Source organism: Talaromyces stipitatus, genomic scaffold, assembly GCF_000003125.1.
Source record: "Talaromyces stipitatus ATCC 10500 scf_1105507295541 genomic scaffold, whole genome shotgun sequence".
NCBI lineage: Eukaryota > Fungi > Ascomycota > Eurotiomycetes > Eurotiales > Trichocomaceae > Talaromyces > Talaromyces stipitatus.
Window position 1 is genome coordinate 1,158,761 of NW_002990115.1, and position 16,213 is coordinate 1,174,973.

At 48.4% G+C, this 16,213-nt stretch overlaps 4 protein-coding genes across 4 annotated transcripts, besides 1 other annotated feature; 2 read left to right on the top strand and 2 right to left on the bottom strand.

The window, feature by feature from the left end:
• The first annotated feature begins 1,517 nt into the window (after positions 1-1,517).
• Positions 1,518-1,587: a sequence feature (CT-rich).
• Positions 1,588-2,001: 414 nt separating this feature from the next.
• Positions 2,002-4,537, top strand: TSTA_027490 (uncharacterized protein). The gene is made up of 2 exons (XM_002479844.1): positions 2,002-3,105; positions 3,163-4,537. The coding sequence occupies exons 1-2, from the start codon at positions 2,148-2,150 to the stop codon at positions 4,137-4,139; spliced, it is 1,935 nt and encodes a 644-aa protein (XP_002479889.1). The 5' UTR covers positions 2,002-2,147; the 3' UTR covers positions 4,140-4,537.
• A 3,005-nt stretch (positions 4,538-7,542) lies between these two features.
• On the top strand, positions 7,543-9,833 carry TSTA_027500 (extracellular serine-threonine rich protein; the record flags this gene model as incomplete). The annotated part of the gene is made up of 2 exons (XM_002479845.1): positions 7,543-7,900; positions 7,947-9,833. Exons 1-2 carry the CDS (start codon positions 7,655-7,657, stop codon positions 9,831-9,833), a joined length of 2,133 nt encoding a protein of 710 aa, XP_002479890.1. The 5' UTR covers positions 7,543-7,654.
• Positions 9,834-10,124: 291 nt separating this feature from the next.
• Positions 10,125-12,752, bottom strand: TSTA_027510 (uncharacterized protein; the record flags this gene model as incomplete). Its single annotated transcript, XM_002479846.1, has 2 exons — positions 12,282-12,752; positions 10,125-12,086 (listed from the first exon to the last, which is right to left on the bottom strand). The coding sequence occupies exons 1-2, from the start codon at positions 12,540-12,542 to the stop codon at positions 10,125-10,127; spliced, it is 2,223 nt and encodes a 740-aa protein (XP_002479891.1). The 5' UTR covers positions 12,543-12,752.
• A 289-nt stretch (positions 12,753-13,041) lies between these two features.
• On the bottom strand, positions 13,042-16,070 carry TSTA_027520 (deacetylase complex subunit Sds3, putative). Its single transcript, XM_002479847.1, has 4 exons — positions 15,531-16,070; positions 14,402-15,477; positions 14,299-14,338; positions 13,042-14,053 (listed from the first exon to the last, which is right to left on the bottom strand). The coding sequence occupies exons 1-4, from the start codon at positions 15,975-15,977 to the stop codon at positions 13,145-13,147; spliced, it is 2,472 nt and encodes an 823-aa protein (XP_002479892.1). The 5' UTR covers positions 15,978-16,070; the 3' UTR covers positions 13,042-13,144.
• Positions 16,071-16,213: the final 143 nt, after the last annotated feature.

Genomic DNA, 16,213 nt, shown 5'->3' on the forward strand with positions numbered 1-16,213 from the left:
CTAATTTTGTAAAAGTGAGACATCTTATTGGTCTACTACCAAAGCCCTAGCGGCTCGCTGGGAAGTTAGTACCCCACAATCGCAAAAAATTAATAAAAGTTTAAAACTCAACTTCATCTGGAGCCGGAACACTGAAGCAGCCTTTTCAAGGAATTTGCCTCTTAATCGGAACGCTATTTATTTAAATACAAAGTTTGACTACATACGTAATGGGCGCCGGATTTACAAGGGAAAACCGAAGGAAAATCTATTGAAGCGTCTCACTGAGTAAAATGTTTACTAGTACTTTGCTGGAAGAAGTGGAGTTTCAGAAAATGGAATGGCCAAGTCATTCGCCTCATTCTAGCCGAGGTCCTTCATGGACGTTGCAGCCTAGTTGCATGCTACAGGAATCATCCGAGGACCAGAGAAAGCCTGAGTCTGACTCATTGATTGTCAAAATCATCAGTCATGATAAGTCATATTGAATCAATATTACTCCTTGCTTTATACTCTGAGGGTGAGTTATTCCAAACTTGAGGAACGAGCGGGATGCCGCTTTGGCGTAATATGTTGTTGGGATGATTGGTCGGCGAAAAATCCTGCTATGATTCATCTCAGAGCTGCGATTTGGCTTCTTGTTATTGATTGGTACGGACTCCGGAGTACATACTTAGCGCTACAGTAATATTGGTTACTGTTTTTGTTTGGAACCCGTCTGCTCTTTTCATGGTTTGGATGATGCTAGCTGAAGTCTTCAATTCTGATAAGCACGGTAAGTTAGATGCTGAGCACGGGGTAGCAGACGCTCAGTGTCCTTGTAAATAGTACGTACTCTGTATGTATCATACCCGATACAATGTATCTTTGGGCAGTCTGGTGGGGTGACGCATTCCCTTCTTGGGCTTCTTCTAGACATTCGACACCGCCACATCGTCTTCGACTTCTCGACTCTCAAAGAACTAGCCATGTGTACATTTTTAACTACATGCATGTATAGATACCTAGTTAACGCTGCGCTGGCCTATGCGTCCTGCATGTACTTGGGACATCGCGGAGGTGCCTTTCGTCCAGATCCTGCGGTATCATAGGTTGGAAGAAGTCCCGCAGACCGGGTCGTAGGCGATTACGTAGCGATAGCTAATCGGCGGTCAGGAGATGAACCTCACCACTGGACCAGGTTCTACCGTATGATCGAGCTAAATTACGATGTTCAAAGAGGGTACATCGTGCTTTTGTAGAATATTTTCACCTCATAATGGCAGTAACATTCATTCTGCCTGAGAACGGATGAGCCGTCGAGGATGTATTTGACACACGGATACATACAGCAAGGCTAAAGATGGATCGTCGTAATTGCCAATTGAGCACAATGGCTGCTTTCTATTGGAAGACTCAATATGCGGTGAGTCCAAAGGGCTGGTGATTGGCTGGTCCCTGCCAAAAGAAGGCCGACCCCACCTTGCTGCAGGAAAAATTGCACCAATTAGAAAGCCGCATCTGTATTACTGTTACGCTGTATTGTATTTTATGAACTTTTCTTTTTCCCCGTTCTGCTTCTGTTTTTCCTTCTCTCTTTCCCTTCCTCCCTTCTTCTCTTCTTCCATCGTCATATCGTCACGACCATCTACACTCACATCACCACTATCTATCTCACAAGCATTTAATTCTTCAAACTCCTCCCAACCCAGATATCGTCGACAGGAAGCTGCCCAAGATGGCATTCGCTGAGCTGTAAATTCCCTGCTGGGGAGGGGCGGTCTGTCCCCCTCTCCCCAGTCCAGTCAGCTCTTCGAAGATAAATTTCAATAACTCGACCTTGACGATATCTGTTTCCTCTTTCGACGCTTGCGTTAAGGCACGTCGAAATTGCCCTTGAGAACCTTCACGGAAAAGACACTTTTTGTTTGTCCAATTGAGGACTAGAAAGTGTTTGACACCGATTGTACCTATTCCTCTTTACACCGACTCCGACCAATCCTACCTTCTACAGACGGCAATAACCTCTAACAATAATATCTTAACGCACATTAAACCGGCCTCTCTTGTCGTCCCCCCTCTCTCCAACCATTAATAGCCATTGAACGAATTTCCACCCATCATCATTCCGACGAAATCATCGATACTACGAGCATATTCTACAATTATTTACTACTATTACAAGTAAGATGCCTAAGACCACATCTCAGTCCCCAAAGCGGTCCCCATTAGCGATGGGCAAATACCGCCGATCAGAGTTGTCGCATTTGACGGCAGCGCGAAATAAGGGTTTAAAACACTCCGCCGGAAAGAAGACTGTCGCAGCCAGCAACAGAAAAAGGAAGCCGTCTTTCTCTTCCATCTCAACTATATCCTCAGTTTCCGGCTTTGAAGACGACGATGAACAGGACGAAGCGGATTCTGAAGCGAGTTCCGATGAAGACGACGAGTCCGCTCATCGGACCCCGTCCTACGGAGGCAAGAGCCGCAGAGGACGTAAGACGGGGTCAAAGATGGAATCCTCTACTCTTTCAATCAAGAAGAGAAAGCTTTCCTACGACGAAGGCTACGAAGGGCAACAAAGCAGCACCGGAGACTCGGACAGCGACTATGCGGCCGTTGATGAGATCGACGACGACGAAGACATGGATGTCGAGAAGCTTGAAGAGCAGATGATTCTCGAGTCTGAGGATGAGAGTCAAATGTTGAAAAGTGTCTTTTCAGCTTCGGACGGTCCCGACCTTGATGAGTGGGCCGGATTCGGTAGTTTCGATGATCACATCCTGTTCACAGAACCTTTGCTCGAAGACAATTTGTACAGTGCAATGGAAACGTTCGGCGAGACTGATTTTACCAGTGAAGCCGTTGAGACGCCTGTACAGCGACACGTTCATTTCGTCGTTGAAGAGGACGACTCAGACTCCTCCAGCGATAGCCACGATGGTAGTACTGACGATGAGATTCCCGGTGATTTCTTGCAACAAGACAGCTTGGATCCTACTCTTCGCCGCATGATCGACAATGATTACGATCCCAGCAACAACCAGCGATATGAAGACATCTTTGGGGAGTCTGATATCAGTCACCCGGCCAATATCTACCACGTTGAGTCGGACGCCGTCTCAGACGGCTCTAGTGGCTATGAAAGTATGCTCCCTAAAATAGACTTGTCGCTGCGTCATTATGTTTACTAACATACAATAGCCGACGATGGAGAAACTACAGACGAGGATCTACCACCCCCTGCCACCATCACACATCCACGATCTATCCTACGGCGAGATTCGACCACATCTTTAACAGCAACCGGAGACTCCACCAGCCAAAGATCAAACCCACCACGTCGGCGCGGACCTATCATGGGAACGTTTGTTGCCGACCCCAAAAAGCCAGTTGCTCTTGTCGATTGCACCGGCAAGCACCTAGTAATTATCCCCGCATATGCCTCTTCTCGTCATGACTGGCTGGAGTCGGCGACCAACAGCATGTGCGGAACTGCACACAACAGCCCGCGAGCTACCACTATGCACCTGATTGATGAAAGCGATACAGACGCTCTTACCTCACCGAACGGTTTTGAGCTAAATCCAATGCTGAGTTCTGGTAACCTCATGATGACCGCTTTGGGCAACGATGCCACCCCTGGTGGGCAGGTTATGGGCCCGCCCGAAGCTTTTTATCCATCGCAGTCGTTCGCCGCTGATAGCTCATACGACGAAGACGATGATGAAGACGACGAACGCATGCTGAACGTTGATGATTTCATTGACTTTGGAAATGGATCATCTGATGAAGACGAGGGAATGAATAAGGGGTCTGACGACGAAGAGGGCCTTACAACATCGCCAGCCGTTGCATCGTCCATCCAAGGCTTGACTACACCAACACCCAACCGAACCAATGACAACGACAGTGCCGAACGATTCCTCAATCATCTGGACAAGGGCATTGTGACCGCTTTCCGTCGCAACCACACTCGATACCAGACTTTGATTCGCCTTCCTCAACATCGAGAATTCATGCCAGCCAATTCTCCGTCTCGAGCGGCTAGTGTGTTCAAACACTCTCGTTATGCCGATCCTCGCACTCCTCCTCGCAAGCGCCGGAATCCATATTCTGGGGGCGAAGCAGTACGACGTAAATTAATTGATGGCCATCGGCGCAATCAGCTCTCTTTTTGAGAGACTCAAATCAACCTACTCATACATTCTTTTGCATAAGGCATCGACTTTCTTTTAACTTTTCTCATTACCTGATAATACCAGGTCCATGTGATGTATTTCGCGACATGTTTCATTAAGTGACGGCCGGTATATGAATGGAAATCTGGAGGCGGGCGGTAAGGCGAACTGGCGCAGCGGCGCTATGACGAGACGATGTTTGTTGTCTGTCAACGAGGATAACGGTAATGGCTGTTAGACCTTTATGATTTGATTGAGTTTATGATGATGGCATCTGGATATTGATCGCTGGTTCAATGACTGGATAGATCAAAAGTTTCTGTTTATGTTTGTGGATTTAGTCGATACCTTGGAGTTCTTAGTGTGATTTTAACAATGATGAACATATCCATTTAATCGTCGTATCTACCTGGTAGTACATTATATGGAAGTGGAATGCGTTCCCTCTTGTAATTCTATGCCGTGAGAACTGGCTGAGCAACTATGATTGAAATGTTTATTACTATCACTTGCTCATTTCCTGATGCTATCCTCAAAATGCTTTGCATTCTCCGTTTTGCGCCATGGTCCCCTGGACCACTAGTAGCTAGCGCTGGAGTCTTGCCATCTATACCTGCACGTCGGGGCGTCCAGCTTCAAATTACTCCTTGAACGCCGTTCAATACGTGTTCCATCCCTCCTATAGCCTAAGTCTAGCACCCACTGTCGTACAAAGGAGTGGTTCTCCTTTGGACATTACAGCACCGCTCTGACTCCGAATGACAACTCCTGGATGAGTCCCCCGTGAACCCGGGCCCATTCGAAACGTGCGGTTCGAGCAATTCGGTCTGAAGTCTGCTCCTGAGGCGCGTTGGTCTTGATCGTCGGTGGTATGAATTCTGCTTAACCAAAACCCAGATGTCTCAAATCGGCTCCCATACAAGCGGTATCCAGGAATGGTTTGTTCTCTATATGGGGTTAGAGCTCATACCAAGAGGTGTCATTCTGGGTGGGTTACTGTTCGTAACTTGCGCCTGGAGTCATGGACGATTCCAAGGTTGGGGTTCATTGTGTACCTAGGCACTACCCCGGGAAAACATCTCGGCTTCTTGCAGTCACCACCTGGGCAGTCGTCCGTGACGAACACATAACATCGGAGTCAGTGCTCAGTGGACAAACAATAAAACTAGAAAACGAAAGCAATAAACCCAAGGGAAATTAACGGCAGCAACAACAATGTTTCTGCTGGAAGAAAGTGCTTGTGAGCAACTGGACCCGACACAATTCTTTGTCTATGTCTATCGTGTCAGAATTGGCGCATAAGTCAGAAATCAGATCTCAAGGATTCTGCTCCTTAGAGATTGGACGAATCCCGGATACGAGCTGGTCTTATGTGACCAGTGAGAGTGACTGCAAGGATTGGTCAAACACACAAACACATCAAGGGATTACAATAGTAATGCAGCTGACCGAGAGTCAGTGATCGCAGGGTTGCGGCACACCGACACCGGCAATGACATGATAACACCGGTAGCAGGGGGTTCTCACTACGTCCTTGGAAGGATTGAAAATAGGACGAGTACTAATTATTAGGATGCGTCAACCGGTACTCGACCGGTACTCCGTACTTGCTTGGGCATTCTTCTCCTCCATCCGTGCATTGAAAAACGTACCAGTTCGCATTACACTTTGTGCTACGGCATCTTCTCCGCTCAATAGTAGCGATAGTGGTGATAGTTTTTAATATACTAGATGCTTATCACTACCTATCATCGTTCGGCGTCTAAGACTACCTAGGTATATAATTGGATATTTATAGTCATAGAAGTCTGTACTATGTAGTATTCATGGATGTATTGGGTCGGTTCGGAATCAGACTGAAGATTGAGAGGGCAGTGCTCAGGGGTAATTGAAAGAAGGGATTCCGCACCTGTACGTCCACAACAACTGACAATTGTGCAGTGAATACTTGGACTTCAGATCTCCTGTCTGATGTTTGCTCCCCGGAGTGAATCGGCGAGTAAGTGTACACCCAGCCAATCAAATCGACCGGAAGAATCGAGTTAGTTCTTCTCTGTGGCTGATACACCACGCGTTTCACTTGGCTCACTTTTCTTCCCCCTGGATGAGCACGCTAATGCAATTTTTTTCGACCGATACGAAGGGAAAGGTGAACCGGATCATCACGCGGTCACGGGCCAACGCCGATACTAACACGATCCAGGCCCATATTCGAATCTGATCAGACTGATCCTCAAGAAAAAAACTCCGATTGTTGTAAACACCAGGAAGCAGGTAGGTTGGCTGACTCAATGATACCTAGGTCTATAAATGTGACAATTCTGCAAATATGAAACTTCTGTTTTCCTTTACAGGACCTTGGTAGATTTGTAGTTTATGCGACTCATACAGGTTATGGATACATCGACTCTATGTATCTTCCAGTTATGTATCTGATTCGATCCTCACTGTCGTGGCGCCACTGCATCAATAGCAAGGTCTTGGCTGAGTCCATTTGTTGCAATGGCTTCCGATAAAAGTTCCTGTTAAAGGCAGTTGTGCTACGGAAGGGCCTCCGTCAGTCAAGTATACACTCCATCTGGGTAAATCGGTTAAGCACTATATACAGTACGTACTTAAAAGAGTCAGACTCAGAATGAGGAGTCTAGAGTTAAGCGAACGCCACAAGCTAGAGTGGATAGAAACCTTCCGGATTAGGTAACGGAGCCCTAAGTCCAACTCGAACGCCGGAGGTCTGACGCCGTTTTGGTCACCTCAAAACAGAGACCTTTCCTGTTCCTGGCGCTAATTCTAGGCTAGTGGTTAGAGTTTGACTGCTTTTGTTTTAGATTCTTCACTTTTTTCGTCCTATTCTAGTCGATGACCCACCCCATATCAATTGTAGACTTACAAGAAGGTTTTAGGGGTGTCCGACCAGTCTCCTGCTTAGATTCATGCATGATAGCTTAATAGTTAAGGCTTGCTATGGGCTTCCGGCGTCTGGGGTCTACCTCAGAATGTCTTACCTTTGGGCGCCTCTCCTGGTCCTCAACCGCAGCACATCGGCTGATTTCTGCAAGCGATGAATTCTCCGTTGACGCTATTGGTGGGGATGTACGAGGAACTGCTTGTCCAGTGCTACAATACGGAGTCAGAATCCGATTCTGCACTGTTGCCATTGCCAATGGGGAGGCTCTTGTAGAAACTAGTGATTCGAAACAAAGGGATCTTTCTCCGTGAAGCCTAATGCTCCCATGACTGGATCGGTCATAGTAGTCCCATCTACGGACGGGTATGCTGATTTAAATCGTCATGTATCCCCGGCCGATGACTCTTCTTCTTCCTTCCCTTCCTATCCAGCCATCTTTCTTTGTCGTTTCTTGGTCTTTTTTTGGTATCATCTACTATACCGGTTCTGAGAGCTGGGTCATTCGTTTGACAGTAACAACATTCGTTTGGAGTTACCTCCTATGCAAAATCTCTCTCGCTGAGAATATCACTATCGTTAACCCATACTATCGCTCGTTCTTTCCAAAATGAAGTTCTCTTCTATCAGTGCTGTGGCCGCCTTTTTGGCTGTCCAGCAGGTCTCTGCCACCTGGGACACCGAAAGCTGCTTTCCCAGTCCAAGTAAATGTGACAACAAATGTACCGACACTCAACATCAAGGATGGGATTGGTCCTGGTTGAACCCGGGCCAGTCTATCCAGAACTTTGATGGTTTTGGATTCTCTGGCTTCACTTGCTCCGAGCGTCCCGGTGGAAAGCTCAAGCGTAGCTCTGTACGTCACATCATCACTAGTCTGAGATATCATCTAACAGTGACAGGACAAATGCATCTCCGGTAACATCTCCAAGGGCAGCCACTCATCCCCTCCCCAGATCAGCTGCGGCAAGGACATTGATGCCTTCTCTATCACCCACTTCAGCGTCTACACTGACAAGGACACCGACGTTGACTTCAACTTCGGCATGCCTGACGGAAGCAAGTGTAAATTCACCAAGAAGTGCGGTTCAGAGGGTACAGCTGTCTCCAACGACCAGTGCGGTGGTGCCACCTCTGTCAGCTGGACCATTCCTGATCACAGTGACGTCGATAACTGTGGATTCGGTATATACTCTATTGGATTTGACTGTGCTCCTCCCACTGGCGGTCACACCAAGACTACTCCTAGCCCTCCTCCCACCGCTTCAGTTTCTATTCCTCACTCAGCGCCTACAGCTCCTGTCTCTGTTCCAATGACCAAGCCTACTGGTCCTGCTGGTCCTTCTACTACCACTCCTGGTGGTGGTGTTCCAGGAACCTCTGTTCCTGGTACCTCCGCTCCTGGAACTTCTGCTCCTGGTACTTCCGCTCCTGGAACCTCTGCTCCTGGAACTGCTACCACCCCTGGAGCCCCAGGAACCACCGCTCCCGGTACTACTGCTCCTGGAACCTCTGTTCCTGGAACTGCTACCACCCCTGGAGCCCCAGGAACCACCGCTCCCGGTACTACTGCTCCTGGAACCTCTGCTCCTGGAACTGCTACCACCCCTGGAGCCCCAGGAACCACCGCTCCCGGTACTACTGCTCCTGGAACTGCCACCACTCCTGGTGCTCCGGGAACCACCGCTCCTGGAACCACTGCTCCTGGAACTACAGGCGTTCCTAGTGGATCTTCACCCGTTGTGTCCGTTCCGGTTGTCACTCCCCCCGTCCAGAGCTTCAGCACTTCCACCGTCTTCACCACCACTGAAATCACCATCACCAGCTGCGCCCCAACAGTCACCAACTGCCCTGCCGAATCTCAGACTGTCGTTACCCAGACCATTGCTGTTTCCACCACCATCTGTCCTGTTACGGCTACCGAGACTGGTGTTCCTGGAGGTAACACCTCCCCTGCTGGCCCTGCTGGAACCCCTCCTGCTGGTGCTGGTACCTCACCTGCTGGTCCCACTGGTCCTTCTGAGACCTCTCCTGCAGGTGCCGGAAACACTTCTCCTGCTGGTCCTGCCGGTCCTTCTGAGACCTCTCCTGCACCTGCTGGCAGCACCACCCCCGCCGGAAATAGCCCTACCCCCGACAACTGCCCCAGCGTGGTCCCCAAGTGTATCAACACTTGGCTCCCCGAAACCTGCAACGACAACACCGATGTTCCTTGCTACTGCCCTTCCGCAAACGCCACCGCATCTATCATATCCTGTATTCAAGCCTGGAGCAGCGACTCTTCTGAACTCACCACTGCCTTGTCTTACTTCACCGGTATCTGCAGTGGCTACATTCCTGGAAACCCAGGTATCGTCACCGCTGTCCCCACCACAATCACCCTCGGACCTACCCCTGCTCCTTCGGGTCCTGCTGGTGTCTCTCCTGCTGGATCTTCTGTGGTGCCCTCTGTACCCTGCACAACCATCACATTTGCCTCAAGCACTTATACCGTCCCTCAAGTCGCTTTCACGACTATTACTCCTACCGGTGTCGCGGCTACTGGTACCCCTACCGTCGGTCTTGTGGGTGTTACATCTGTCCCTGTGATCCCCAACCAAGCCGCCGCTACTACTTTGGCTACCAAGACCAGCGCCGTCCCTGGTGTTGCAGGCGCCACTGGCTTTCAGACACCTACTGCCTCTTCGACAATTAAGCCTTTCACTGGTGCCGCCGTCCCAGGAGCCCTTGTCTCTCGACAGGGTATGCTCTTGACCGGTGTCATGGGCGCGTTGGCCTTGTTCTTGTAATCTGACTCCGACATATTTGCTAATTTGATATTACCTGTTATTTTATGTGCCATGTTTGGGAAAATCTGTTATGATATCTCATATCAGATACTATCCTTATTTTGATAATAATGATGGAAGGGAAGGAAAGTGGTATATGGGTTAATTATATTCTTACACTCCTTTATACTATTCTTGACAATATTACATTGCCTAGGTAGATAGGCTTGTACTTAGGTATGCCAATCAAAAGTGACAATTGCCATACTCCATCTCGTATACGCTATACACTTATACCTTACAGGTCCTCTATTACGGATTATACAAATTCGAATCCCACGGCCCTGCCTGAGCGTCTTTGTAACTAATCCCATGCACATACCTACTCAACATCGGCTCCTCATCCACACCACAATGCAACTTCTCATCCCTCCCCCGAAACCATCCCAGTCCATACCTCTTATTCTTCGCCACCAGCATAGCCCTCATCTGATCACTACTAAACCTCTCCGTATTCACAAAATCATCTAACATGTGCGACTGATGCACAAACGCTAGGATCGAGGCGATCGTTGACGGTGGTCGGGGTACGAAGTAATGCCGTCGACAGACTAGGGCCAAAGCCGCGGAACAAAGCAAGAAAAACACGACGACGGTGGAGATGGCGGAAGAGGTCATGAAGGATTCTTCGGTTTCATCTTTGATGGATAGTGAGGATGATGTTACTGTTAACACGTCGCTGAGGATTGACCCGATGCCAATCAACGAGACGAGGTAGTGTTTGTTTAGTAGAGCTTGAAATGGGAGGACGCCGTAGGGTATACCCTGATAGTCTAAGGTGAGCGTGTTTTCAGGACGAGCGTTCCCCTGCGATAAAGCGTAGAATGGTTCTAGCATTTTGACTGCGAATTCTAGTGCAGTCCAGATCTGTTTTGCGATAACGGCCAGTAAGACTGGGAGCCAGGGGAGTTTGACTGCTACCACGTTCGCATTTGTGTACGTCACGACGGGGATAGCGGCGACAAGAAATGTCAGGTATATCAAAAACACGATCCCAGGCAAACGTCGAAGTGCAATTGGATGTGGCGAGGCAGTTGAAAATGGTTGATCGGTATGTTCTTCGGTATATTTGATATATTCCCCTTGCCAAATACTCGATTTATACAGCACGTATCGCCTATGTCGTAGACGTTTATGTATATCATCGTCCGTAGCGGTATCCATACCCTGAAAATCATTCAGAATATGCGATTTGGTCGCCATAGACGCTATCCCCGCGATCCCCTTGGGATCACTCAACAATCCAGACTTTCGTCGAAGTTGAAACACCAAAACCAACGCCATGACAGCTACCAGACCCAGACAAACAGAGACGAGTCTCGACCATGTCGCGTCAATATGCACGAATTGCTCAAATTGGCCTTGGCACTTTTCCTTTTCGGAACAATTTGGGTTATGGATTGGTCTTATCGAGGCGTTTTGAAGGGACGGTGCGGCTGTGGTTGCTAATACGGCGCCGACGGAGGCGACAAGCACCGTCCAGTGGCGGTTTCGCACGGCTTTATAGGGGACAAAGTAGCTGAATAATGTGGTGTAGTCGAGATTCAATGATTTCGAGGCAATGTTGCCTGTTGGTTGAGAGAGTTGGTAGTATGGTTCGAGTCTTTTGACGTTGTATTCCATGATCTGCCACAGCACGCCGTATGTAACCATGACTATAGTCGGGAGATATTTCCAGGCAAAGAATTGCGGAATCGGGATTTCGGCTACGTTGTTGAATTGTATTAGTCCTTTTCCCTGTGATTCGAGAGATTTGGATTGCTGATAGAGATATTCCTGTACGCCTGCTAGGCCTAGAGAAACAGTGATAAGCATGAATAAATAAGGAGAAGTCATCGAGAATGGTTTCCAATCTGGTTTCTCAGGGTCTGCCGGATAGAAAAAACTCGCTTCTTCATCAACAGAAGCAGTTTTGAATGTTGATGCGCGCCGTTCGGATCCTTCTAGGCTACTCAAATCTACAGCCGGGATAGCAGTGGCTTCTTTGACAGCGACAATCATATTTTTCTGATTGGCGAGATGCTGTCCGTATTCTCGCGCAGTGTTGTGTACGACCATTTCGCCTGTTTTGGGTGGTATGGTTGAATCAACCTGCGGGGCTTTGATAGGAAGCGCATCCTGATGCCTAGCATCCGGTCCTTCCAGAAACGAAATATCAACTGTAACGAAATCATCTTCATTCAAATTCTCAAGCTCTTGGTTATTTTCCGGCTGCTGTTTAGCCTTTATTGACCACAAAGACCGGACCCCCGAGGGAGTCAACGGACTCGCTATGGATAGTACTGAGGTTGAATGTCTCAAATCACGTTTGGTTTTTGTCGCTGACCGGATGACGGCAGGTCGTCTCATACTCAGTCTTTGCGACAGACGAGGAACGAGGCGACCATCTTCAAGACGTGGTGAATGTACCTCAGCCTCGGGTTCAGGCTCATCTATCGATCCCTGAAAAGTAGCCATGCTAGGGTTTGAAGATGGCGGCGGAGGCCGAAAAGCAGACTTGTGCAATATAGAAACTGGTTCCACAGGACGCAACTCGAGATCGTCGCGATCATAATGCGAAGAGCCGCTGAAACGTGAATTTGCTGAATGGAAAACCGGCGCTGGTCTATTGCTACCACCTTGCTGTTGTAGTAATGGAAAAGTATCCATTTCATCCATGATGGTTGCCATGTCGATTCCTCAACTTGTTTCCTTAAAAGACGAGTCGAGGTACAGCTGAGTCAACGTTGCTTTAGCCTGGCGCTTAACCACGCCAACCAACAGTGGATGTCTAATGATACCTGCCTGCAAGCGAGTGACGAAGATGCCAGGTTTATCGACATTGACCGTTGCGCGCGCTACGCCACAGCGTTAAGAGATGATCGATACCATGGCGTGTGCGATCGGGTGTAACCTGGAGAACGACAGTCTCGACTCTTCTAAACTGTAAACAGGGTTGCCACATTTAGTGCACTCTTAGTGCATGAGCGTAATCAACCCAACCCAACATAATACGAGTATCTAAGTCGATGAGGCGGGGGCTGAGTGGATTGCTAATGATCTATATTAGCCTTACCGAATAGCGCTCACTCTATAAGCGCCCGCGCCTTGGCTGAGGCGGTATGAAACTGAGACTGTATAATAGTATGCACTGTGAGCACTGACTATGATATTCGCATGTTGTTTGTGGCAGAAGGGAAAAAAGGTCCATTAACATGCTAACTAAAATACACTCATAACCAGCTCAAATGCCAAGCGGTGCAATCATCATAACTACAGTACAGACCACAAAATCAACCAAAAACCAACGCCCTCACTTCGATACTCTCCCTCGGCTTCGCACCTTTGGGAGTCCTAGGATCCACAAACGCTGTATGAGGACATCTCTTCCCAATCTCCTTACCGGCTGGGGGATTGATATCCGAACACTTCAACAAAATCCTCTCGTCGTTATCAACACCCGACCAATAATTCCATTTTATATCAGGATTATAAACCACGCCCATCGTCTCGCCAGTTCGAGTCGGGTAGCGATGCTCGATTGGCACTAGGTCTCTGTCGGGGTTGCCCGAGGCAGCAGACGCAATTGCCAAAGGAGCAGCTTGTACCGCGCCGTTGAGAGGACGCCAGACGTTAATGATTCGATATCGTCCTTTAAGTAGCTGCTCCGCTTCAGCGGGGTCCTCCACATGCAGTTTCACCCGCCATTCTGTCGCGCGATCAGTCTGATCTGAATGCGCCGCATTGACTGGTTGACGCGGCGAATTGGGATCTTGACGGCGGATCGTATGATCGAACAGAATCACTTTATGTGCTCCCTCAACTTTATCGAGAAGCAATTTCTCGACTTCAGGGTAATACACCCGCTTTATCTCTTCGTCATTGTTGAATGTTTCGTACGTTGTTGCGGATGACACACCGCTGTGGACTTCAAAGGCATCCTTGTCCAAGGTATAGTCTGATTCATGACCACGGATGTCGTTGATGGTTACGAGGTGAGATTTTCGCTCAAAATTGGTGCGTGGTTGGCCTGAGGGTGGTTCTTCGACGTAGTTGTAGGGGATGGAGCCGTCGGCGGGATGTTGGAAGAAGGACAGTTCGGCGGAGATGGGGCCGCGGGGGATGTAGTTGGGGTCTGACTCTGCAGTCAGGGTGGTTGTTGTTGTAGTAGTAGTAGTAGTCGACATGCTGATGAACTCGGACTGTAATGTAATGCTTCTGATGATGATAATGCCGAGACAGGTCACAGATATTGAGGTATTTATATTCGAAAAGAAAGAGAATTGTGAATCGCATCGAAAGTCGCTTATAAATATGCCAATTTGTAATCAAACTAATGTATCCATATTACCATACATACAGATATTATCAGATAAATATCACTTCTCATTGGCTGTATTAGTTGCAAATATGTATTTTAACTGAAATGACGTCACCGATTACCAACCTCTTTTTGAAGCACGCAATTTCTCCTCGCTGTGATTTGACTATATCCATCCATATTCGATACTCCTGAACAACAAGCACATGACAGAATGCAAAAAGATTACCGCCGCTTAGCAGTCGAACGCTCACTCACTTGCGGAAACATCTCATACCCAGCACCGTTCTTCGAATACCACTTAACCCCCATATCAACCGGAAAGTCGGCATGCAACAAACTAAATCGATCTGAATTTGTAGGCACACCATCAATCTCTTCCGGAATGGGCTCTGTGATGTTCTCAATCAAACCTCTATCAATCCATCCTTGAGGTTTGGCCTGCAATCGATCCATGCGGGAGATGTCGTCGTCGATTTCTTCGTTCATCAACGAACTCAAAGGTGGTGCGTTTTGGTTGGCTCGCGAACTGTGGTTGGCGAGGATATGATACGGTAGGTTTGGCCGTGTAGCTGGTTTATCGGATAGTTCAGCCAACAGACTAAGTCCCGTATTGCCTTGGTTGCGCGTTGAGCGAGTCGCATGGTAATTCTGACTTGCTGTACGTGCCATATCTGCTGCCGCAGGAGTTCCGTCTTCTCCAGGGGCGGCACTATCGGCGTCATCGGCCTCTTCACTGTTACTACCGTTCACTGCACTGCCGGTACCGTCCTGATTTCTCGACGTAGCAAAGAAATGCGCCGTAGCAATATGTGCCTGATTGGCGTGCATAGCAAGTTCCTTATCCGTAAACAGAGAATTGATGCTGTAAATCTTATCAGTCTGCTGTTTCTCGGCAGAGGCCTTGGATCGTTCTGCAGGAGTCGACAATCCGTCACGACCAGGAGATCCAATATCATCGTCGGGAGCTTTGCGTTTCCTTCTGTTTCCTTCTAGACCAATCCCGTTACCGAACTCGTCCATCCCGATGCGATGTCTGGTATGTCGAGTCTTGCGGTTACCACCAATGCCGCCGGGGCTCGAGGGGTTTGTAATTGTGAATTGATTCGGGTTAAGTAGCAACGCATTCGTGTCTGAGATATCCATCTGCTCTTTCTCACGCATCAGCCGTGCTTTATTCGCAGAGACTTTTTGCACTAATCGCTCTCGCAACGTTCCCGATAAGAGTTTATACTCTTCACGCGCGAAATGTTGCCTCCATAAAAAGTCATGATTATACCGGTTGACAGCTTCGACATGTCGGTTCTACCCAACAACCATTAGCGTAACGTCAAACCACTCTCGACTCAGAGACATACCATAACAGCAACCAAATCCGCATCCCGCTCCTCTTTAATCTCATTAATCTCCTGCACAAACCTCGCATACCAACTGCCTGAAATACTAGCCATCTCCTTCCCAAACTTCCCCCCACCAACAGTCATTTCAATCAACCGCGCAATCTGCTCCGCCGAATCAGGCAAGGGACCTTCCTGGTACGGATCCGCATTATTGATTAACGTCATATCGCATTGTAACGCATGCAGTTGTTGACGGAATTGGCTGTCGCGGTTCTGGTTAAAGGTTACGGTGAGATCGTGGAGGCGTTCTTGGAGTTGGGTGCGTCTTTTGTCTCGTTTGGATTGGGGTGCGTTGTTGTTGACGCCTGGATAGGGTCCTGGGCTGAGGGATCTGTTTCGTGCGTGAAGGCCGGAGCTGCGATCGGCCATGGTGATGGGTGAGGCAGGGCCTGGAGAGTACACCATGGTGTTGTCTGTAGTCAGAAAAGTCGCGATGCTCGAAGAAGAGAAGAGATTTATGAACTGATTACAGGATCCTAGAGCACAGACATGCTATACAATCAAACGTTCAAAGAATCATAAATTCAATAAAGAAGAAGAATTGATCTTGGAGCGCAACAACAGGCGAGAAAGAATTGTCGATACTCTCGACTTCCGGAGAACGATCCGGCTGACGGAAACACGTTGTTCCGGCATCACTT